This window comes from Cydia amplana, chromosome Z (genome assembly GCF_948474715.1).
Source record: "Cydia amplana chromosome Z, ilCydAmpl1.1, whole genome shotgun sequence".
NCBI lineage: Eukaryota > Metazoa > Arthropoda > Insecta > Lepidoptera > Tortricidae > Cydia > Cydia amplana.
Window position 1 is genome coordinate 25,852,731 of NC_086096.1, and position 25,453 is coordinate 25,878,183.

Below are 25,453 nucleotides of genomic sequence, written 5' to 3' on the forward strand. Positions count from 1 at the left end.
AGGTACTGCTTTATGCTTGTAATGTACATGATACGTGCTAATAGCCCCCGTTTAGCCTAATCTGACAGAATAGTAATACCCTACACTGAGCATGGCCCTACATGCTCTTGGCGGAATTTTCGGGTTCCGTACCTAAAAGGAAAAAACGGAACCATTATTTATAGGATCACTCGTGCGTCTGTCTGTCTGTCTGTCCGTCTGTCACTACTAGACCATATAAGTTGACATTTGGTACATTATGTAAGTTCGTGACCCAAAGACGGACAACATATGACAATATGCGTCTACAATTTAAAAAAAAATACCCTAAATAGTTTTTAAATTATAGGCGACAGGAAAACCTATTTAGAAATGTGCAGTGAAGCGTGAGTCGAACTTAAGAGTCCCCCCCCCGGCAAGCTGGGCCGAATTTCATCTTCCCGTACAAACCGAGTTTCGTTCTCATTTTTAACCGACCCCATAGTAAAAGTTGTTCAAAATCATGAAAAGATTCAGGTTTGATTATCTTGTATCACGTTTTAGATTACACCCTGTATATATACGGACCAGAGTATCAATTCTGTGAAATGGAGTTACTGGGAAGTCCCTACCCGTGTTTTGTAACTGCAGTAGTGGGTTTCTGCATGTGTTGTCAAAACACTGTATGGAAAAACCTGCCCTATCGGAACCGGCCCGAGACGCAGCGCCGAGACCCTGCACAAGAATGTAGATATGTACCTATAAACGTCGAACCCGAGCGGGCCGGCCGCGGCCGAGCGATAATATATGTAATATAAGTTGTCTGGTGGGCAGCGGAGCCGCGAGTTGCGTGGCGGCCCACGGCGACTGAACACGTAGTCGGGCATTCGGCAGCATCTACCTTCGCCTAGCGAGGAACGTGCCAGAATTTGACGGCCAATTGGACCAATCATCTCGTTGAGAGTAAACAAACCGGTGCGTATGACTTTATGTAATATTGGCCTCTTGCATGCCGTGCCGGTAGCGAATCTAACTCTATCCTATCTTATAATGTTTTGTTTTCATATAGTTTTCCTCGTCTATCTTTTAGATATATACTGACTTGATAGATTCAACAACAACTTAAATGTAGGTATGACATCTGTATTTATATACTGTTATTAGATGTTTCTTATTATTTACTCCGTAAAAATAAATCTCAATTCAAGAATATGAATCAATCAATATCTAATGGTACTCAAATTAAATTCCTTGACCGTACCTATGACTTACTTGATGTTATTTTGTATTATACCGTGTTGTTTATTTGTAGTAACAATAATACGATTAGGCGCATACTTAGATACATATTTTATTTACATATATAGCATACGTTGGTATACGTAAACAAGAAAGTTTGTAGGAATATTAATATAGGTACATTTTAGTTTTCTGCAGCTAGGTGTAATAATGTGACTTTGTGGATTGTAATTAAGGCAATATTTACATTACCTACCACTATATCTCTAATTGGCCGTTGACAAAATTACTCGAGAGTTAAACACGTTCGATCATTTAATTATTTTCTATCAAGTTCAAGATTTGTTGTTTATCAGGTTCTTAAATGTTATGGTTGAGGGTACTATATATGCATGTACATATATATCAGTAAAACACTTTGTAGCACAAACGGCTAATGTGAAATTGATCAGACTTAAAAATAGGTATACGTTTATAATTAATATCTGGGAGACCGAGCTTTGCTCGGAAAACATAAAAACTCAAAAAAGCGCGTTTTCCCGTAGATAAGACCTAGCTAGATCGATTTTTCGCCCCCGAAAACCCCTATATAGCAAATTTCATCGAAATCGTTAGAGCCGTTTCCGAGATCCCCGAAATATCATAAGATCATCATAAGAATCGGAACCTGCTACACAAGTACACAGAAGCTCTGAAAACTGACCGTGTGCTTTTTTGTAACCATTGGCGCAGATTTCTAAGCCACGATATTCTTCTTCCCCCGAAACTTCTTTTACTATGAATCTTCCCTATCTATACTTTTGACTTCTCAAAATAATATGAATATTCTTAATAGCACACTTCAATAAAAAACAACTCGGTAGACGTAAACAACACAGGCGTTCTTTACGCTAAAAAGCTATCGCTTCCAGATATAACTTGTTTATTGTTGTTTATCTTAAATGAATATTGAGTTGTTTGTTACTGACCTATTTCATCGAATATTTGACGCCTGGTAATAGCCTATGCATGTACCTACTCTAAAGCGGCAAGTACGCGCGTACGGAAGTCGGAAAGTGAAGAGAAACGATCCACTTTAAGTACCCACTGTTCTATTCAATTCGCAGTGCGCTAACGACGTCCGTTCTGGTCATACTGATCATGAAGCTCCCATTCCAATCATTGGATTGGATTGGGAGCGACCTACTGTAAATAAGTGATGGCGATAAATAGCAACCTGTCATAGTATGGTGACTAATATTTAATAGTCCTTCTACAATTTAATTATCTTCGACTTACATTCTCCACCACTTAATTACAGAATAAGCGTCTATCGTAGTTTTATAAGAATTTTAGCTGGCTATTTATGGGTTTTTTTTCCGCTTTTGAGGCAAATGAGGTACAAGTTTCCCGTAGGTACTTATTTAGTTTGTCATTTTAGTTTTTAAGTCGATTAGCCAAAACGAAATATTATGTCGTCTTTCAAACATGTTTTTTGTTTGTATGAGAATAATTTAGGAAAATGTCGAGTATCTTGACAATAGGTACTTACCTAAATGTTTTATGTCCACCAGCGGCGGTACCATGGTCGCATTTTATCACTTATCATGTCATGCGCGTTACTTTCGCACTTACATACTTGTTAGAACGCGACAGGCATGATGAGAGATGATAAAAAACGAACCATCATAGCCCCACAGATGATAGTATCATACATTTGAAAACTTAGATGCGGCGACGAGTGTTTCCGCATACCTACGAGTCATAATGTACTTACCTATTGCTATAGTAGTGGCCCTCCACTTATCGACGGCCTAGGTCTGACCAATCTTTCCTGAACGCATCCTAATCGTCTCGTGCCCGTATGCTATGCTACTTCTCCCGGGGCAGTGTTGGCCGAAATGTTAATGCAATTGAAAATGTTGGCCATTAACCATTATAAATTGAACCGTAAACTGTAATCGTCCGTTACGGTTTAAGGTTCAATTTATAATGGTTAATGGCCAACATTTTCAATTGCATTAACGTTTCGGCCAACACTGTCCCGGGGTCCGTCTCGCCGCTTCATTTGTTTATTTATAAATAGGTACATTGTCTGTATACGGACCAATAGTATCTTCGTTTGGTTTTCCTTGAACTTTTTTGATACTTTTTGTGTATATTTTATTATTTAAATAATGTAACTTTGATTGTGGTTAGGTAACTTTGAATGCGCGTGTGGTGTTTTTTTAATAAGATATACAGTTGATATCCAGAGTGGCTCATGACTCCGACATTAATTTACGATAAATAAATGTAAGGGAAACTTTAGCAATAATTGATATATAATAAAATTACAAATATTTGAAATAGGTATTCTTTATTGCTCACCAATAACAACCATTGTCTTCCTCGCGTCATCTCGGCATTTTGACATGGCTCATGGGAGCCCGGAGTTGTCAAGCTGTGACAACTAATCCCAAGAATTGACGTAGGCACTAGTTTTTACGACTTCCAACCCAGAGGAGAAACTAGATCTTATTAGGATTAGTACGCTTTCTTCACGATGTTTTCCCTAACCGAAAAGCGATTGGTAAATATCAAATGATATTTCTAACATGTTCCGAAAAACTTATTGGTACGAGCCGGGGTTTGAACCCGCAACTTCGGGATTAAAATCATTAAAAGTCGCACGCTCTTAACGCTTGGTCACCAGCGCGCCTCACTTCTGCTCACCAATAACAATATAATATTTATTATAAATCATTACTTTATACAATTTTAATGTCATCATCAACAAAATTAACATGATATTTTTGACCTGTCATAGTTCTTTAGTTATCCCATTACTTATATCATATATGTGATTCTCCACTCTGTAACCTATGTGTCAAAATTAAAAATTTCTCAAACAAGAATATGACTAAAATTGTATTAAGCTCGTTATATTTCATGTTAAAATTAGAAACTTAAAAAATGTAATCGTGCCTCCGTCTCTTAAAACACCTTGTATTGGCCTGGCTGGTGCTTCACCTACCTGCTGCTTGAACGCCAACTAGTTTAACCGGCTAAGGCAACAAATGATGCACACTGAAATCACGAACTCACGATCATCTACCTACAGTACCTACGTTACGTTATAGACAAGTATGAATATTTATAGTTAGACATGTTACCTACCAATGTTGTAATGTCTGGCTAACAAATAGTAGGTACCTATCTATATCCAAATAATGACCATGGAAAATTGCATACGTGTAGACATATGTATGGTCGTGAAATAAAAACTTGTTCGTCTTTTGTTATCATATTTGCTTCGCTGTTTGCGACCGTTTCGTGCATGCCAACAAGCATAGCGACAACTGTGATCGAGTCTCTTGAATCATACTTATGTATAAATATAATAAAATGAGATAAATAGGTATGTTTATGCCCGACTCGTTTTAAAGTTCTACATTAATTATACACTCAAAGGCTGAAAACACAATCACATAACTACTTTGTATAGAAACTTTGCGCAAAATGATCGTTTACAGTAGTACTACTTATAACTATTATATGTTACCTAAACAAAATAAAGGAATCCGTTTAAAAAGCTACGCATATTATAAGTAGGTACGCAGAGTATCGATTTTTGTTGCTCATAACATAAGGCATTCAAAATTAGACATAACGCGATAAAGGAGGATAATTAAACCAAATGAGCAACACATTATTTCACGTCTCTAAGTATGATAATAAAAATATCGTTAATGTTTGTGTGCAAAGCAAGTAGCCAGGGGTATTTCCCAAGAACGAAATGGTCGGACGAGCGGACCACGCGCTGTTGCTTGTTTTCTACATGCGGCTTCGTTACTTGGAACTCGCGCGAGCGAGATAACCTGTCATTCTGTTATCGAAAATGTTTTTAGGTAGGTACTTATGGTTATTGTAATAATGATCTCGTTTTGACCTCTGTTCTGAGAATATGTATCATATTTTTCCTCTATGTAACGAACCTACATTTTTTTTTACAAGTCATCATCATCTTCCTCGTGTTGTCCCGGTATTTTGCCACGGCTCACGGGACCCTGGGGTCCGCTTGGCAACTAATCACAAGAATTGGCATAGCTAGTTTTTACGAAAGCGACTGTCACTGTGATCTTTCAACCCAGAGGGTAAACTAAGCCTTATTGGGATAGTCCGGTTTACTCACGATGTTTTCCTTCATCGAAAAGCGACTGGTAAATATCAAATGATATTTCGTACATAAGTTCCGAAAAATTCATTGGTACGAGCCGGAGTTTAAATCCACGACCTCAGGATTGCAAGTCGCACGCGCTCTTACCGCTAGGCCACCACCACCAGCGCTTATTTTTTATTACAAATGTTGTCACTAAATGTAATTGGATAAACTAAGTATAGGCACTTACTTATATTTTATTGGACTTTGACAAACACACTCACTTCGGCATACGATAAGAGGGTTCATGCATGGGTCATGCTTATCAGAAAAATGATAAGTATGACCCATGCATGAACCCTCGTCCAACGACATAGGTAACTAAAAGTTCATAGCTGCACATATGTGATATTTATTTTTTGAGATTTGTTTTATATTTGTATCTATGGAAAAGTACCATTCATTTTACGACGAGTAAAAATACAATATACATACATATATGTGGCCACTACTGCCTTCTGACAGTGTTAAACATGATGAACAAAATGCGTTCTCGTCATATGCAGTGACTGCCCACTTTAACGGTTCGGGGAACCAGGTGATATACTGATATAACGGGAACTTTACTCTTTGACTTTAAACTTTAAGACGAAACAGTCGTCTAAAACTCGGACTAAACTACCGACGAATGGTGGCATCTTTCATGTATGGCTTTGGCTTATGATATGTATGACATCTATTTATTTCAGTTTATAATTTAATTTACATAGCAGTGTCATCCTTAAAAAAAGAATCTAAATATTTACTTTAATAATTAGTTACCTATGTCGTTGGACGAGGGTTCATGCATGGGTCATGCTTATCAGAAAAATGATAAGTATGACCCATGCATGAACCCTCGTCCAACGACATAGGTAACTAAAAGTTCATAGCTGCACATATGTGATATTTATTTTTTGAGATTTGTTTTATATTTGTATCTATGGAAAAGTACCATTCATTTTACGACGAGTAAAAATACAATATACATACATATATGTGGCCACTACTGCCTTCTGACAGTGTTAAACATGATGAACAAAATGCGTTCTCGTCATATGCAGTGACTGCCCACTTTAACGGTTCGGGGAACCAGGTGATATACTGATATAACGGGAACTTTACTCTTTGACTTTAAACTTTAAGACGAAACAGTCGTCTAAAACTCGGACTAAACTACCGACGAATGGTGGCATCTTTCATGTATGGCTTTGGCTTATGATATGTATGACATCTATTTATTTCAGTTTATAATTTAATTTACATAGCAGTGTCATCCTTAAAAAAAGAATCTAAATATTTACTTAATAAAAGAATTTGATTGATTCGCTAGTAATAATATTGATTTTTCATAAACTTTTTTTAAATATAAAATAAAATAATAACTTTTATTCCAAATCTTACATAACATGCAGTATTTTGTTGTAGTATTTTTACTTGCATTTACATTTTATATTTCTTTCAAACTAGCATGCATTTAAGAATAGTTTTATCGTGGTCTAAAATTATTGTTATTCCGATAAATTATTAATTTAATGACCTTCGTGTAGTTATATTATTATTCCATTGTTTATAAATTGTCCATATAATTCAGAAAATATTGTTTGTACAGTGAGAATAATAATGTCATATCATATTTTGAAACATAATTGTTTTCACCGAATGGCGTAATACGTAGGTATTGTCCACACCCAAAAAGTGTCCGAGGGACACTATAGTGAGTATCGCGAAGCCCGTTGGTTTCCATCTTCGGTCAAACCATTTCCAGAATTAATGAAGTAGTGACGTATACCTAAATATTGTTTTTGTTTCAGACGAGGATGGTACGGTGGACCTTGGTGGTGGCAGCGCTGTGCGCGGCGCACGCGACTGCCCTGCCCGCCAGCACGCACGACCCTCTAGTCGTGACCCGAGATGGAGATGAGGTAACTTCGTTCGTCGTAACATTACCCAAAAAACATTAAATTGATGTGTTATCTATGTTCTTCAATTTAGGTATATTACAACAATATTTTCAATTGGAAAGCCCGGTAATAACTAAACGTACTCGTAGATGGCTTTCTAGACGATGGTACTTTCTTTTATATGGAAATTGACAGCCGGTCAAAGCCAAGTGTAGATGGTGCTTGGTGGTGCTTTCGACGATAGTACATTTTTGTATCGGAATACGACAAATAGACAATCAAATTAAACAACGCCTTAAATGTTGTTTACCACTTAGCAGAGCACAAGCCCGACGCCGGCGCCGACGTCAACGCCGACGCCGACGACGAGCGGGCCCCCGCCGCCGCTGAAGGTGACGGAGATGGACGTGCGCTCCGACGTGACGATGCGCTACGCGCGCACGGCCGTGGTCACGCGCGTGCGCAACCCCGCGGACCGCGGCCAGGAGGCCGTCTTCAGGGTGCTCATACCGGAGACCGCCTTCATTAGCGGATTCCAAATGTAATTTTGCACACATTCCTCTTCATGATTTTCATGAATATATATATATATATATATATATATATATTTACTTACTCAAGGGCTATGAGAACGGGACACTTGGTAAGGATATTTCTTGATCTGACCGAAAGTAACACGTTCTTATTGTTCTTCAGTGTAGGTTGACCAATGAATTTGCATTTTAGTCACGCATTAACTTCAGTTTCTGTACGCTAGTGTTGTTACAAGTACTTATTTGTAAGTTACTTTTCTACTTACATTGAATTTGTATGTTCGTGATCAACACATAAAAATACTCTTATTATTTCCCAGGACCTTGGACGGTAAAACGTACAAAGCTTATGTAAAAGAAAAAGAAGAAGCTAAAAGGATATATGATCAAGCAGTCTCTCAAGGAATCAGTGCCGGTCATGTTGCGGCCAAGTAAGTTCTTTACAATTCGTATAAATTATTTAGGAAGAAATGTTTATAATCGTCCGCATCCGCAACAACCTATTAAATTGGTAAATATAAAAGAATTTACATGTAATTTGACATTTCAGAGCTCGAGACTCCAACGAGTTCATGGTGAATGTAAACGTGGGGCCAAACAGCTTGGGCATCTTCAACCTGACGTACGAGGAGCTGCTGGGGCGGCGGAACGGCGTGTACAACCACGACATCAACTTGCTGCCCGGCGCGCCCGTGCCCAAGCTCACGGTGACCGTGCACGTGCGCGAGGCGCAGCCCATCACCGCGCTGCGCGTGCCCGAGGTGCGCACCGGCAACGAGATCGACCCCACCGAGACCGACCCGAGTGAGTGCACTGCACACTGTGCCAGCACTAGCATCTATCTATACCTTGTACTAATGCTAACCTTGTCTTTTGTCTGTACCTTCTCGTATCCGACGACTGCGACTGCGACCATGATTACTTCATATGTATTTACAGTGAAACCTGGATAAGTGAGAAACCTCTATAGCTGGGACTCATGGTGCGGTCCCGACACTTTAGCACTGAATTACCTCTGTTAGTGAGATAAAACGAACCTCTATAACTGGGATTCGTTGTTGTGATTTTATAGACGCATTTACCTCTATAATTGAGACAGAGAGTGTATTTTACCTCTTTTACTGAGACTATATTTATAAGATTACATTTTCGTAATTGTTTTTTTAGAATTTTATAGGAATTGTCCTCTGTATCTTATGTAACGTCAATCTATGGCCTCTGTAACTTGGACTTTATTAATCAATTTCCGTATTCTTACTAACTCTTAGTCTATGCACAAATTCCGCATTTGCTTATTGTGTCTAAACGACTTCAAGTTTCATTTAGTTACTTTATGTAGTTAAAACTATCGAAACGAAAGCTGAAATTTTGATAAGTAACACGAATAAACAAATTTTCATTTAATACATTTCTAAGACGCAATGAAGTCCGTATCAAATTTAATTGAAAAAATTTCTCCTTTGGAGAACCATTCAAAATAAATTCAAAGAAATATTTAAACATACTTAAAAAATATTTAGGGACAAGGATTATTTTACCTTATTCATTTTTAAAGATAATTACAAAATACCACCTCTATAACTGAAATATATCCTCTATTCTCACCTCTATTAATGGGACCCTCTGTAAATGAGACAGAAATTTATTTGTACCTGGCTAACTGAGAGCCTGTGTAAGTGGAAAACCTCTTTAAGTGAGACAAATCTGCTCGTCCCTTGAAGTCTCACTTATCCAGGTTTCACTGTACATGCATGCCTCAAGTATATGCACTAGGCAACGTTAGTATTTCGAATTTAATGAACAGTTCCTTCGCCACCACCCCGGTCTTGAGGTTTTTGTGCCATTATGCGGAGTGCACGTTTTTGTAACTTAAATATTTTATCGCGATCTGCAGCAGTACTCCATAGGTCCACTTCATATATTAGTATGGAGTGGAAATGTCCAAAGTACGCTTTTTTTAGGTTCTCCTCAGAGAGGCTATGGGTCAATCTGGATAACGCATAACACGCCGAGGAGAACTTATTACAAGTATTTTCTATATGGGCTGACCATGATAGTCCTGAGTCTATAATAAATCCTAAGTACTTGACCTCGTTAACCTGCGGCACAGGAATGTCATTCATTCAATATATCAAGCTTATCTTTTGTGTTTTTTCTAAGTTGGAAGTGTACTACATTTGTTTTCTTGTCGCATGTCAATGTTTTATAATAATGCATATGTTTAATTACCTATAAAGTTATCAAAAAAGCAAAATAGCACAAATAAGATTATTTTGGTCGAGCCCAGGTAACGCGATAGCGGTTATCAAGAGGTCGGAGGACAAGCGCGAGGCCTCCATCACGTTCAAGCCTAACCTTGAGGAGCAAAAGAGACTCATGCAAGTCTATGAGGTTGGTGTTCGTGACACATATTACTTTTGACATTCCATTAGCTTCGATATGCGTCAATTATTATTCCTTGCCGCTAGAGTACACAGGGGCACAATGCACATCACTTGTTGAATAGTTTAAAATTACTTACTGCAAATTAGACTCAAAAATATAAGATCGGTTACATTACCCGTTATTTTCATTTAGGAGAAAAGCAAGGAATCCCAACAGTCTTCAAGGTGGTATCATACTGAGAAGACCCAACCGAAGGGGGTGCTCGGACAATTCGTAGTGCAGTACGACGTGGAACGTCCAAAGAATGGTGAAATTCTTGTAAGTATTCTAACTCTGTTTTTGGGGTTCTTACATCAACCTGCAGATTAAGATTTTCCGTGTCTCTACTATCTATAGTATTTATTTTATACAATCGTGATATAATGGGGAGCTTTACAGTCGAATACACTTTTTCTACGAGTCAACAAAAATAATACTGTAAACTAGTAGAATCGCATAGGTAAACAAACCAAAAGTATATTTATGCCTAAGATACCTTCATAGGGTGCGATACCGCAATGCGTTCAAATATTACGTAACGCAATTTTAGAAGGTTTTTTAAAGCATATTGAGTCGTAGTGAGTATTTTGAAGTATCCATTCGAATTTCTAAAATGCTGAGTTTCTTATAGGTGAACGATGGTTACTTCGTGCATTTCTTCGCGCCGGAGTCGCTGCCGCCGCTGACCAAGCTGGTGGTGTTCGTGCTGGACACGTCGGGCTCCATGTCCGACCGCAAGATCGTGCAGCTGCGCGAGGCCATGCAGGCCATCCTGTCCGAGCTGCACCCGGGCGACTACTTCAGCATCGTGGAGTTCAGCTCCAGCGTCAAGGTACCGTGGCTCGGCCGGTGCGGGCGGGGACATCCATGTTCTACCGCAAGATCGTGCAGCTGCGCGGGGCCATGCAGGCCATCCTGTCCGTACGTGCTAGTGCTTACCTATATGTCCGCAGGTTCTAGGCATGCCAGTGATTCCTGTTATTAAATAATAAATAAATAAAATAAATTTATTTCAGACAATTAAACAGTCCATATTTTTAAATTTTTAAATTAAATAAAATTAAAATTAAATTAAATTAAATTAAAATTAAAATTAAAATTAAATTAAAATTACAATTAAATTAAAGATTAAAATTTAAAATTTAACAAACAACAAAATTAAAATTAAAATATACCTCACTTTATATTATTATTTACATGTATTAGCATGCAGTGGTTCATGTAAGGGCAATCAAACCTGCTGGAGATCATGCTCAAGATGATGTTGGGGCTAGCACGCACTCTGCAGAGCAAGGACGCGCACCGCCTGCGCAGAGTGGTGAAGAAGCACGCGGTGCGCGCCTCCGCGAACATGCCCGATGCACTGCAGCGACGCGGCAACCTCAACATCACCCTGAACGCATCGTTATACTGGACGCGTAGGGCGCTGAGAGCTTTGCGCGTGTGATGAGCCCATAGAGTGCACGTATACAATGAGGTACAGTAAGCTCGGAATAGAGTCACTTTTACCTCTCTCGTGCACCACTCGGAAAAGAGTCACTTTTACCTCTCTCGTGTATTGAGTGATCCCTGGGTGGTCTGGGTGGACACGCCATACTATAGAAATCCTTTGCGTGCGTACTGCTGTACGCCATGTCGTGTGTAAGCTCCTTAGGGTAGTGAGTTGAAAATATTTTGGCGTAACCATAGCAACGTGGTACAAGAAAAAGTTATTTACTTAAAATTGACAAACTTCAATCCATACTTGCCACAATACACCGGCATTTTGAACTTTCCATCATAGCGTTGCTAACCGAACTATCAATAAACTGTCAGTCTGCTGCCCCGTGCCCCGGGGTGAGGTAAGTATATCGGCTCTACGTAGCCCTAAAATGCTATAATCAGTTTGAGACAGGAGATATGTTGATGGCAGGTCCACGACCTAAAAGAAGCGGACGAGCCGGCCGCGTCGCCGCCGAACGACTACTACTACAGCAACTGGAACAACGAGAACAGCCGCAAGGTGACCTTGCTGCCGCCCTCCAGCGCCACCAAGGACAACATCGACAAGGCCAAGGTCATCGTCAGCAGGCTGGTCGCGGTCGGAGGTCGGTCGCACCCTACACATCAATACCCCCACAAATTATAGCCTCTGGACATTAACGATTCGAATACACTTTGCTAAGGCTTTCATCGTACAGTTTTTAAGAAGTAAGAAGGTTTGAACATGTATTTAACGGTCCAGCAAGAAAGTTTGGCAAAGTCCATTATTGTGTGATATCCACAGGGAACACGCATAACGCTAACTCAACCTAGCCAAGTATTGGTCCACACAAATTATATTTTTCAGTGATATCGGAACCGAAACATGTGGTTATCGAATGTGTTACTTGCACAGGCACAAACATAGCCAGCGCCCTCGATGTTGCCATCGACATCGTCCGCAAAGGCGTGAGCAAGCTGGGACTCACGGGCGAGACGGGAGCCACGGGGGAGACGGGGGCCACGGGCGACACGGGCGCCGAGGACGCGCGCACCGAGGCTCCTGCCACGGAAACAACAGTTGTGGCGGCCACCACGGAGCAAACACAACAAGACGATGACGGTGAGACCAACAGCAACGTTTCACTTCGTCAGTTTGCCAAGATAATAGTCATAACGTATCGTGCGGCGCTAGAGTTGAGGTCACGCACACAACAACAAATCATGTATTTAATGACAGTGAGATTTGAAATACATGTTTTTTTTATCGTACCGATAGCAAGTTGAAAGTCAACAGCAAGATGGACCAAGTTTCCTTTTGTTTTTTACCCGACTACGGCAACGCAAAAGGAGGGTTATGATTTTGACCGGTATGTATGTGGGTATGTATGTATGTATACTCATCTGTTCCCTCATAACTTCTAAAGTACTCATTATAATTTTTAGGTACTTTTTTCATACAATTTCGATTTCGGGAGAAAACTGTTTCCACTAACTAAATCTTAACAAGTCACTTTGATTTTGATGCCAATCGTTTCAGCAGAATATATTCTAGGTTTATAGGTTTCGCTTAACAAAAAATGTTTTTATTTTTTATTTTGTATTGCAAATAAAAAAAAACGGCCAAGTGCGAGTCGGACTCACCCATGAAGGGTTCCGTATTTAGGCGATTTATGACGTATAAAAAAAACTACTTACTAGATCTCGTTCAAACCAATTTTCGGTGGAAGTTTACATGGTAATGTACATCATATATTTTTTTTAGTTTTATCATTCTCTTATTTTAGAAGTTACAGGGGGGGGGGACACATTTTACCACTTTGGAAGTGTCTCTCGCGCAAACTATTCAGTTTAGAAAAAAATGATATTAGAAACCTCAATATCATTTTTGAAGACCTATCCATAGATACCCCACACGTATGGGTTTGATGAAAAAAAAATTTTGAGTTTCAGTTCGAAATATGGGGAACCCCAAAAATGTATTGTTTTTTTTCTATTTTTGTGTGAAAATCTACTTACCAAGTTTCAACAGTATAGTTCTTATAGTTTCGGAGAAAAGTGGCTGTGACATACGGACGGACAGACAGACGGACAGACGGACAGACAGACAGACAGACAGACATGACGAATCTATAAGGGTTCCGTTTTTTGCCATTTGGCTACGGAACCCTAAAAAGATAACCTATAAACCTAGTTTTAAATAATTAGAAGTAGAAAAACATTTTCTCTATTTGTATGGACGAGTACTCGTATGTGATATACTTCCCACTTACCAATCGTGTTCTTAAGACACATTCACTTGTTTATTCAATACTGTTTTTGCGATCACTACTCTGTGCAGCTCAGTGTGTAATCAATCATTCACCTCAACTCTCCTGGCGATATCTATAATAGATTAAATGTATACAATCTTAGATACGAATAATGTCGTAGTTAATAGCTAAAATAGAAAACGGTGAAACTATTTGTTTTCAGAGAAACAGGAGCTGGAGTCCATCATTGTGTTCCTGACGGACGGCGAGCCGACGGTGGGCGAGACCGATCCGAAGCGCATCATCAGCCGCCTCTCCGAGAAGAACTCGGGACCGCGCAAGGCCTCCATTTTCTGCCTCGCTTTTGGTGCGTTAATTTAATACACAACACAACATAATCAGACAAATCGCCATCATACGTGCGCTCAAACATGCGTGCACATACACACATGTCGGACATCTTAGCAATATAACTTGATGAAGTGTTTGTATGTGTGCGCAGGCGAGGACGCGGACCGGTCGTTCCTGCGCAAGCTGTCGCTGCGCAACGACGGGTTCATGCGACACATCTACGAGGCGGCCGACGCGGCGCTGCAGCTGCGCGACTTCTACAAGCAGATCTCCTCGCCGCTGCTGGACGACGTCACCTTCATCTACCCGCCCGACCAGGTACGCCTTAACACCAACCTAACACTCGTTTACAGAGTCAATATCAATCTCAGCCTTAGAAACTTCTTTATTCATACAAGCTTTTATTTCATTTCATCTGTCCTGGGTCTGTATGTAATCAAATCTTGCAAGCTAAATTAGATCCACTTGACACACCTTATGTAAGTTGGGTGAGAATGCAATATTATGGTACCATCGAGCTGATCTGGTGATAGTGACCGGAGGTGGCCATAGGAACAGTGTATATAACGACGCAAACTCATTGTGTTTGGGTTTGTTAGAATTGTCGTGATAAAGGCTTGTATCATAAATTAAATTTTCGTCAAACAATTTATTTTTAAGTAACACTAGTATGTTGCGATAACCTACCGTTATAAAGCGGATAAAGACATTTAAGGCCGTGTAATATAAGGTGTTGTAAACGTGCAGGTGGCAGAGGGTTCGCTGACGAAGCACAGGTTCCGCACGTACTACGCGGGCTCGGAGGTGGTGGTGGCGGGGCGCGTGGCGCCCGGCGCCGCCGAGCTGGCGCCGCGCGTGGACGGCTTCTGCGGCGTCGAGGACGGCGTGGGCAAGGTACCGCCACTTCACGCCTCTTTCACATTTTATATACCTACATGTGTAATAGGTTATTTGTTTTACAAGGGGGCAAAGTTGTCGTTTAACCGCTCGTGCTAATATTGGTAAGCATTCCAAAAATCGTTGCGCGCTCGTGGCGATATTGTTGCGCGCTCGCGGAGAGGGCGTTGCGCGCTCGCCTCGCTTTCAACTCGCTCGCATATCGCCAGTGTGCCAGCGCCCTAAATGTGACTGACAAATGTCAGCAGTTTTTTTGATTTGACAGTCTGTCACCAATAAAGCGTTTTGTATTGGATGGAATTGTGTGGGAAGTTTCATAGCGCACTGCTGAGTAGTGGTGAGACTGGTGAGTGTCGTTGATCAGTCCACCTAATGTGGTCGGTGCAACTGGGCTGGTGCAAATGGTATTTGAATGTTGTGTTCAGAAACGCTACACGGTGTTCCCCCGCGTGCCGGTGGCGCGCGCCCGCGACGAGTACCTGCCGCTGGAGCGGCTGTGGGTGAGCCTCACCATCCGCCAGCTGCTGGACCGCAAGGACGCCGCCGACGGCCCCCCCCCGCCCGCCGGCCCGGACCCCGAGGCCAAGGCCAAGGAGCTGGCGCTCAAGGTACTGCTATAATACTGACCCGGGGCCACAAAACGATCGTATCCGTATTGAATAACACATTTATCACTTTGCCGACGCTCATGGGCATTATTCATAAATACATACATATAATCACGCCTATTTCCCGGAGGGGTAGGCAGAGACCACGGTTTTCCACTTGCTGCTATTCATAAATGACCGGTCATTATTTATACTGCCCGGTTAATCAAGTTGCCCGTAACATGTAGCACATCTTTAACTTTGATTTCAGTACGAGCTGGTGACCCCGCTGACCTCTCTTGTCGTAGTGAAGCCGAACGCCACCAACGCCGTTGACACTCAGTCAGTGGATGAACCCAGTGAGTACTCTGTTCTCACTCTAACTAAAAGATACATCAAACACTTCCAAAATTAGTATGCATAACGGATGTAAAGCAAGATTATATTTATGCTCTAACTCTACATATAATGACAGATGTATTATATTATTTTATAGTTGTTCCAGATCGGCCGAACTACGGTGGGCGTGAGTATAAGTAGTAGTTACTAGTGATGTGATGCGTGCGTGGTGTCGGGTGGTGGTTGTGACGTGGGGCTTGTTTCAGCAGTGGCCGCGCACAGCTTCGCGAGCTACCCTTCCCCGCTGCTGGTGGGGCATGCGGGGCTGTCTCTCCACACCCGTGAGTAATCACTACCCTAACATCGCTTTAAAGCATTGATCCGCTTCTTGTAAACATCATATTTATTTACTAGTGGCATCTTGATCATAAACTATGTACACTGGAGGCCATTTTATTAACAGAACAACCTGTACAAAACAAAAGTGGAACATAAGTTGCTATAAAATCTTCGGATACAAGATTCTTAGTGTTCTGTACTATTAATGAAAAAGGCCTTGGGTGTATCATCAGTACAGACTACATTAATAAATTGAACTAGATCTAGCAAGCACATCAAACTAATTAATACGAATGATGAATGACTTAATTAGGGCGGTTGATGAATTAAATACTACATGTTACATTTCACATCGCTCATTGCACATAGAACGCATCCAACAAAAACGCGTCTAGGCGGTGTTTAATGCATCGTATACACAAAAACGTACGAGCATTAGTTGCGTCTAGTTTAATATATGGTCTGTCTAGTTTAAGCTGGACTTCCGAGCAAAGCGGCTCTGTCGCAACGGCCGCTGCGTCAGGTAACTGATGCAGATATACTTCCGAGCGGCGCGACACCGGCGACAGTCGCAGTTGTTATTCCATACGGTGCAGACGTGTTGGTATATGATGAACCGATCAATTATGAAAATATTATTAGAAGAAGAGGAGGATGACGATCTTTTGCTTCGCTTTTATTATAGTATGGAGCGAAGCCTACCCAACTCAACTTTCAAAAGCAGAAGTGATGAAGGCACTAGCATCATGATAAATAAAAACTATTTAAACGAGAACAATGAAAAATTCAGGAGCTTTTGTCAGTTATTTTATCAATGATACATGAAGAACTTGCGCCAAAAACATCAAGAAACTACGAGCTATAGTAGCGACTGCGCGACAGTGCTTGCGCAGACATATCACGGCCGCTATCGCCGGGCGGTACTGACGCGGCGGCACTGTCGTTGCGACAGTGACGCTGCGCTCGGAAGTAAGTTCATACATTTCCATACTGCATAATACTATCGGTCTGTCCCCGCGTCAGTGTCGCTGCGTTAGTGACGCCGGAGCCGCTTTGCTCGGAAGTCTACCTTAAAATATTGGGTTGTGTCGGCATTTGTTTGGCGTTTGTTTTGCATAATCATGGAAATAACGGCTACTCTATGCCATTCGGATCTTGAATTATCGTTCAACAATTCAACATTTTGTAACTGTTTTTTTATTTTCATTTTTTAAATATTTGAATGGAATAGAATAGATAGACTATACAAATATCGTATTGTGGACATTATATTTATAACTAACTTGTGTGACATTACATTTTGTGCATGCAATACTGTCATGGGTTGAAATACCTACATGTGTCAAATAACTGCAACACAAAACACAAACACAATTTAAAAAGGTTCTAATAAAAACATTAACACGCTCAAGACTTAAAGCATCATTTAATTAGTAAAATAATGTGAACTGCTGCAGAGCTGCTTGTTAGAATTAATTTCGTGTATACAATTTAATTCATACTCCCAGGTTTCCCAACAAGCAAACCAATAATTTATTTATTTATTTTTAAACGTTATTGCCAAATATAAAATTTTACAAATGGCGGACCTAATGCCTTAAGGCATTCTCTACCAGTCAACCATTGGGTCAAACGGAAACTTGTAGTTAGTGCAGAATTGTAAATATTAGCGAGAAAAAATATGAAACACAAATCCAGTTACCTATGTAAAAGATAAAACATACATAGTTATACTTGTACACAATCGTTTGGCCTAAAACAGCTTCAGAGAAATTTCGAGCCAACTTTGGTCAATGCGCCGGGCGGGACGCGATGGTAAAAGCTCTTGTCTCTTCATGTCCCTGAGATTGGCCAGAGTTGGCCCAACACGTATGTACATCGGGCTTGGTGAAAACATGCCGGATACTTACCAGCGGAGGTGGAATGTGTGTAAACCGTGCTTACTGGCCGCTTGTTTTGTTCTAAAGAGGCATTCTTTGGCGCGCCTCTGCCTGTCGCGCACGACATCGTATCCGCCGACTATGAGGTCGACGGCGCGGAAGACGACGGGCTCGCCGATGGCGATCAACATCGAGGTTTGTCCGAAACACTGATCTCTAGTAATAAGGATATCTTTGTTGGACTAGGTATAAAACTGTGATGTGGAAGTCGTACAAAATATGGACGGCGCCATACGTTTGTTTAGTGGCAATTGTATTGTCAATTAAGGGCCAGTACAGACGGAGTGCAACCCGTCTGCAACTTGTGTGGGAACTGCACGCCAACTGCAACGTTGGGTTGGGTACAAATTGAGTCGGGTTGCAGTCCGTCTGTATCGGCCCTTATGCTTGGCACCAAGCACTAACATTGTCATCTAGTTCAGCTGTCTAAATTGCGGTAGCAACTTTGCACTACTTTACGCGCCTTGGTTTCCTTTATGGATACATAGGTTCTTGACAGTCTTTGCCAAGGTCTTATCCGATAACAGTTGGGTAAACAGTAGTAATAGTAGTATTATAGAAATCAAAAGATTTAAGTGCAAATAACGTTTTTGTGTCATTCAGTTAATGTGATAAGTGATTAATGTGAGTTAATATGTCATTCAGTTAGTTAACTTTGACTATTATTTGCATATAGATATTTATTTACCCGAGTAATATACATATACTACAACTATTGGAAAGCTCACTAATATATGTATAGCTTACACGTCACCTTTCTTATGGTACCTACATACATTATTGACTTTTAAAATGTCGTTAAACAATAGGTACTCAACAAGTGTGCAGTAAACTTATAATCGACAGCATGGTACTTGACAAGCAGCACGTTAATGAAACCCTTCATCCGTTTTGAAACACATACTTATTTCATCATTTTTTTGACGTGGTATGCCGGCTACACACGTTAACTATAAATCGTAGCGATTAATCTGTGCAGTCCGATTTGCGCAGTTTTATCTAACGTGTATGACAAATCGTTACGATAATCGACAACGATTTGTCATACACACGGTAGATAAAACTGCGCAAATCGGACTGCACAGATTAATCGCTACGATTTATAGTTAACGTGTGTAGCCGGGGGTAGGCTAGTTTTGGTATCGTTCATTAATCCATTAAAGGGGCGATAGAACTCATTCATGATACATCTCCCTGAGGGGCTACCGCGAAAACCGAAATTCGCAAATTGCCGGGATCTTTCTCTTTTACTCCAATGAAGGCGTAATTAGAGAGACAGAGACCACAGAAGCCCGCAATTTGCGAACTTAGATTTTCGGGGTTATAGCCCTGAACTGGTTTATAACTTTTTTGCGGTATCGTTATTGGCCCGGAGTAGGTGGTCCTAACTATAAAAATGTGTTGTTTGCTTGCGTCATTATTTCATGTATTGAGTGAAGACTGCATAAGTGTGTGTACGACTGCCTGTCTACGTCTAGCATGTGCATAAGCTTAAAAAGATTGTAAGCATGATTTCGAATTTACTTTAAAATAAACCCCCCTCTTATCCCTCATAGGGATAAGTTCTCCTTTGTACCTAAATTGTGTGTGAATTTCATGGGAACCTGTTTTTGTACAATAAAGTGAGTTACTACTACTACCTAGTCTACTACTAAAATAACTAAGAAACTACTCAAAGCGTGGAAAATATTATATATAATAATTTAAAATAAAGATAAGTCACTCTAGTAAAACGCACGCTCGGATATGTTGTACCCTGACTCCTGACAATAGTAATTAGTAAATGTGTACATTTCAGGAACGTCCCCATTGATGGCATATAGTGGCTATAGTTATTCCCGCCGTCGGTTCCACCAAGGTTATTCAGGTTTATCGTCATCAGGTAGGCTTGCCAAAGATATTTAAGAGACATGCTCATGTTGCATAGTCTGTTTTCACGTTCTACTTGTACTTACTTATTTACTTCCATACATATCTAACTAGAGCATTACCTATTTAATATTTAACGAGTGTACAGTGCACAGCTCATTCTACATGAGCCGTGTATGTACACTCGGATTAAGGGCCAAAAATATGTACCAACTTACAACCTCAATGTATGGGCAATTGGGCATGGGTCGTGTACACATTTTTGGTCGCTTTGTCCGTATCGTCGACATTAAATACATCGACTGTACGTTTCAGGGGATTCCATTGTAATTTTAGTTTGGCCTTTGTACAGTCAGCAGCAGAAGTTGCTAAGCGCGGGGAGCTGTTCAAAATTACCTTGACGCGCTCATATTCTCTTAATAATAAAGTCACGACAAGATCATTTTGAGCACCTCGCCGGCTTAGCAACTTCTGCTGCTGACAGTAGGTATATTACCTACTAATATTACAGGAAAATGTATAAAATAAAGTAAATCGGGAAATTAAGTATGTTACAAAAATAATTCTTGGGGCGTGATTTTGACTCGTTATTACTCGGTTTTTCTTTGTTCATTTGGGATCTCGTTATAACGATGATATTTGTTGGCGCTACTAAATAATCCCTTAATCGCCGAAATTCTTTCGTATCTTTCAGTAACAGTCATCTTATTATTACTTATATCTTAGGTATCCTTCCTGTATTGGTAGTCGGATAAAATCGTAGTTTGGGTTTCAATGTCATGATCAAATCAAAATGACAGCTTCTCTTGTTATCTTGTAATTATAAAAACATAAAACCCAACGGCTTAATAAAATAATTGAAAGAGGAAAACAAGTATCACAATTGAGTTAGAGCAAGAATAGTTTGCAAAATTGGATAGGGACTCGCAGTGCAGTGTTACTTATAGGTACGTCATAATTTCATAGATGTTTGACGTATAAAATAACATTTGCACTGCGTGTGCTATCAAAATCGTTGCAGAGTTATCTTGGTCTACCTATACGCTATACATATACAATAAAATCACTACATTTGTATATTAGTTAAACTAAATTTTAAGGTGCCGCATGCGGTGAGAAACATAGTCTTGGTAAACCTTTCTGTGCGGCCGTTTGGGCTGTAGGGCGTGCCAAAGAAATGGACTTACATACATACATGCGCTCGAAAAACATTAGAACATTACGCACATTCAGAAGCAGTCGGGTAAAAATCTTGGGATTCATATTAAATATATAGGTAGGTTCGTGAGTCATCTAAAAATGACTGGAGGTGATAAGAGACTTTTTCTTTTTTTGAATAAAAACATCAATCTTATTATGGGGCTAGGGGACAACTTGTAAGGAGCCTAGATACATATTCCAAAAGCCGATAATAAATACGCACACTAAATAAAAAAGTGTTATCGGGACTAAGTCTGACTTAATTTATTCAATCTCATAATCTCAAGCATAGGTAGGTACACTAGGAATCCTCTAGACGGAGTTTAGAGCAATTATTTCATGAAACCGATACTGCCAAAAATACGGGGGTGCGGGGGGACGAGGTGAGCGAATCCCGTGCCGTGATTGGTCCGTTCAAAGACACGGACCAATCACGGCACGGGATTGACTCGAAGATGGAGTAAAACTACCGTATAAGTGGCAGAGGGGGTAGCGTTACTAAATCTCAAGTAACATGCTGTCGATTTAAGTAAGTAATAACTTACTATCTACTTGAACAGTTACATGACAATATTTTTATTCTAAACATTATAATAACTTGTAATAATATAGCTAGCTATATGACTTATATGTTAATATTGCCGCCCATAGATCAATTTGCGAACACAAAATTAAATGCAGTATTGCTATGGATTTCATAATAAAGGTTTAAATACAATGGAATGGAAGGCCTCTGGGTGGCCAGAGATATATAATATTTATTTCATGTTCCGTAAACCTTGAAAGTGAATGAAGATATGTTTAAGGTCCAGCTGGAGTAGCACTGAGTGCGCCAGGAGCCGCGTACGGCTCCATCGCTCAGTCAATTGGGTTCCCAGCGCCCCCCAGGCCCGCGGCGCACGCGGGGCTCGCGCCGCCGTCCGACACCCGGGCGCCCGCGGAGCTCGCGCCGCCCTTGACCACCCGGGCGCCCGCCGCGGACCACAACAAGCCGGCGGCCAGCCCCCTGCAACCCTACCACTTGGAGCAGTTCGGCTGGACGCAACCCTTGCTCGATGCCAACTCGGACGCGCTCGTTTTACAAGTGAACGGGACCACAGTTAACCTTAAACTTACTAAGGATTATAATGTACGTTTGTTTACCAGTTATTGTTTTTTTAAAAGCCTAATTTATATTAAAAAATATTTGGGTGAATTGCAAAATGTTACGTACCTAGGCGTAGTAAAATCTACCTATAATTATTTTCAAGTTAAGTAATAACTGAAATAGAAACCGCTTAATTGGCGTAATATAATTGAATCTATAAACAAGACTAATTGGGGGATCCATAACTTTGCAATTCACCCATTTAACAATAACTGTTCTGACTCGTATTCGTCACTTCCCAGTTTACGATGTTTCACTATTTGTCGGTAGTTTTTTTCATTGCGTACGAAACTGTTACTAATGGTAGGGGAGCCCAAAGGGGGATTTTTGTAGTTACTATTTGGGTGGGGTTGATGGGCAATTAAAATAATCACATTGTAACCGTCATATTTCCTTTTGGGCTCCCCTACCATAAGAAATTCTCAACATGCGAGTGTAATCAAAAATATGTGCATATAATTTGAGCACGACCACAATTATGTGGAATAGTAGCTAAGAGTAAAAATCACCATCTATTCATTTCACCTTGTACAGTGTGGAATAAAATTATGGGCCCGGGAGGGAAAGGGCCTTAAAACCTTAAGTTAGCCCATTTTACTTAAAGGAAATATTCTTTTATTTTTTTTAAGAAACAAAACTGCATTCAAAGATTTTTAAAATTCGCTTGTCTCGCCCGGGAAGCGAACCGACTAAAAATTACAAAAACTAAACACTCGCTATTTTATTCTAGTTACTAGTCGATACCGTTAATGTTAATGTTATAACATCTCACCAAGAAACATTATTATAATGGGCAACTGTTATGCAGGCGCCCTTGGAGGCGAGCGACGTGGCGTGCGCGCGCGCCGCGGACGGCGGCGCCGGCGTCTGCGTCTACCTCACGCGCTGCGACTCTGCGCGCAACATCACGCAGCTGCTCTACCAGGACATCCACTGCACGGTGCATGCTTCCAACCAAGGGTAACTATGAACTGTGTATCTCATATTTTCGGTTTAAAGAGTATTTATTGTCTAAAGAAATTACAAAATTTCACTTAAAAGACAACAATTTATAACTATACATTAACAATAGGTACATATATTAGCAGTAAGCAAGCATGCAGACTTATTTGATAGGTTAGTTAGCTTTTTAATTATTAATATTAGCAAGTACAAATGATAAATGGAAAGGGATTCTGTATCAATTCAGAAGTTAGTTGATTAAATCTTTAGTATTAACACATAATTAGCTTAATAAGGAGGTCCTAGTGATTCTGAGTATGTGGGGCGATTTTAAATTAGGTACGGGTAACTAAAGTGTTATTATTGGATATTGTCTTTTATGTATGTTTTTAATAGCGATTTGAATTTGTTGAAACTTTTTGTATCTTTTATGGTTGTTGGTAGGCTATTATACAATTTTGCACCGTCATACATTATATTACAAGTTCCATATCGGGTTCTGGGAAAACGTAAGGATAGGCTTTCGGCATTTCTGAGTTTCATCTTTTGGAATTTACTCTTTTTGCTAAATTCAATATCCGATTGTATTTCGTTGTTTAATATTTTACGTATTTTATTCATTAGGTACTCCTGTAAATTATAAAATCGCTGAGAGTAAATAAAAGGGATGTAAAGCCAGTATAATAACTTCACAGTGCTAAAGTCAAACTTATATGTGACATTTCTGTTTGAAAGAAAGAGACAAAATTTAACAGAGGTTTTTAAGAGATTGCTAAGTTTTATGAATAATGGAGGTAGGGTCTGATGCACAAATTGGGAAAATTCATAGTTCACTGCTGATGACGTTGCTACTCGTAGGAGTCGTAGGCACATCAATCATGGCTGGTGCAACTGACCCTTAATGTTTTAATGTATAATCCCTCGAGTCCTTTAATGTTTATATTACGAACGATGTCGATAAGCACTTATTTATGATCAGCCATACAACAATGTTTAAAACGAACGAAGTAACTTCGCTGGTCAACAACGTGCCTCATTCAGTCGTGTTGTAATGTAATGTACCTACTTCTGTTTCCAGGTACGCAGGCGTGTGCTGCCCTAGCGCGAGCGTGGTCGCGCGGAGCCCGGCGCCTTGAGGTAGCACCCAGCTGCCACCATTCAGAACAATCTTGTTCGAACACTTACATATTATACTCTAAACATAATCGAAATGTTGTGAAAATGTGATTTTAATGTTTAAGTCCAGGCACTCATATAATAGTTAAACGTATAAGAATGTTATTGACGAAGTACAATCGATTATAAAGATTATAAACTATGTTGTTTACAAAAAGGAACTGTTCCATAAATTGATAATTCAGTAGGTAAACCATACATTGTTTGCTAATTTAACTAATTTAATTTCTTTTAATCTAATTTTTACATCTTCGTCGGTAACTTAACGTAAATGGAGCATGCCGCCGCAGTGCAATTATATAAAAAAATAAAGAGTGATATATCGCATTTATTGCTATCGTTTTATTTTCCGCTAGACATGGGTAACTCAGGAGTGATAGATAAAAAAGATATATATCTTTCTCGTTTCATGAATCACTCTTCTTGTCTTTACGAATCCGAATGTATCAGTATATCCGTACCTCTCACTCCCTCAGCAACGATTTACTAAAGCGAAAGCGATAAGCGATGTCTCGGTCGCGCGACTCGCGGGTCGACCGAAGTAACACGAACGAGCGACAGCGGTCGTTCGGGCGGATTCGGAGTTTCCGCGTCATTCGCTTCGCTATTCCGCGGGAACGAGAAGTCTGTCTCTCTCTCATTCATAAGATGACGCAAAGTCAGCAAGTACCTACCGATACAGTTGTGAGCGGGGCAACTGATACACACGGATATAAAGATATAAAAGAGTGATACA

The 25,453-nt window shown here is 40.2% G+C and overlaps 1 protein-coding gene across 4 annotated transcripts; it reads left to right on the forward strand.

The window, feature by feature from the left end:
- The first annotated feature begins 767 nt into the window (after window positions 1-767).
- Window positions 768-24,826, forward strand: LOC134661378 (inter-alpha-trypsin inhibitor heavy chain H1-like). Of its 4 annotated transcripts, none has more exons than XM_063517429.1 (21): window positions 768-933; window positions 7,171-7,281; window positions 7,578-7,801; window positions 8,114-8,224; window positions 8,344-8,597; window positions 10,081-10,184; window positions 10,371-10,496; window positions 10,849-11,049; window positions 12,130-12,304; window positions 12,595-12,801; window positions 14,154-14,297; window positions 14,433-14,599; window positions 15,029-15,175; window positions 15,604-15,786; window positions 16,037-16,124; window positions 16,271-16,291; window positions 16,371-16,445; window positions 18,411-18,518; window positions 22,259-22,581; window positions 23,408-23,559; window positions 24,620-24,826. In XM_063517429.1, exons 2-21 carry the CDS (start codon window positions 7,177-7,179, stop codon window positions 24,675-24,677), a joined length of 2,973 nt encoding a protein of 990 aa, XP_063373499.1. In that variant the 5' UTR covers window positions 768-933; window positions 7,171-7,176; the 3' UTR covers window positions 24,678-24,826. The 4 variants fall into 4 exon arrangements, with proteins under 4 accessions (XP_063373499.1, XP_063373501.1, XP_063373500.1 ...); XM_063517431.1 differs by lacking the exon at window positions 18,411-18,518 and adding an exon at window positions 20,182-20,265; XM_063517430.1 differs by having other exon boundaries at window positions 7,581-7,801.
- Window positions 24,827-25,453: the final 627 nt, after the last annotated feature.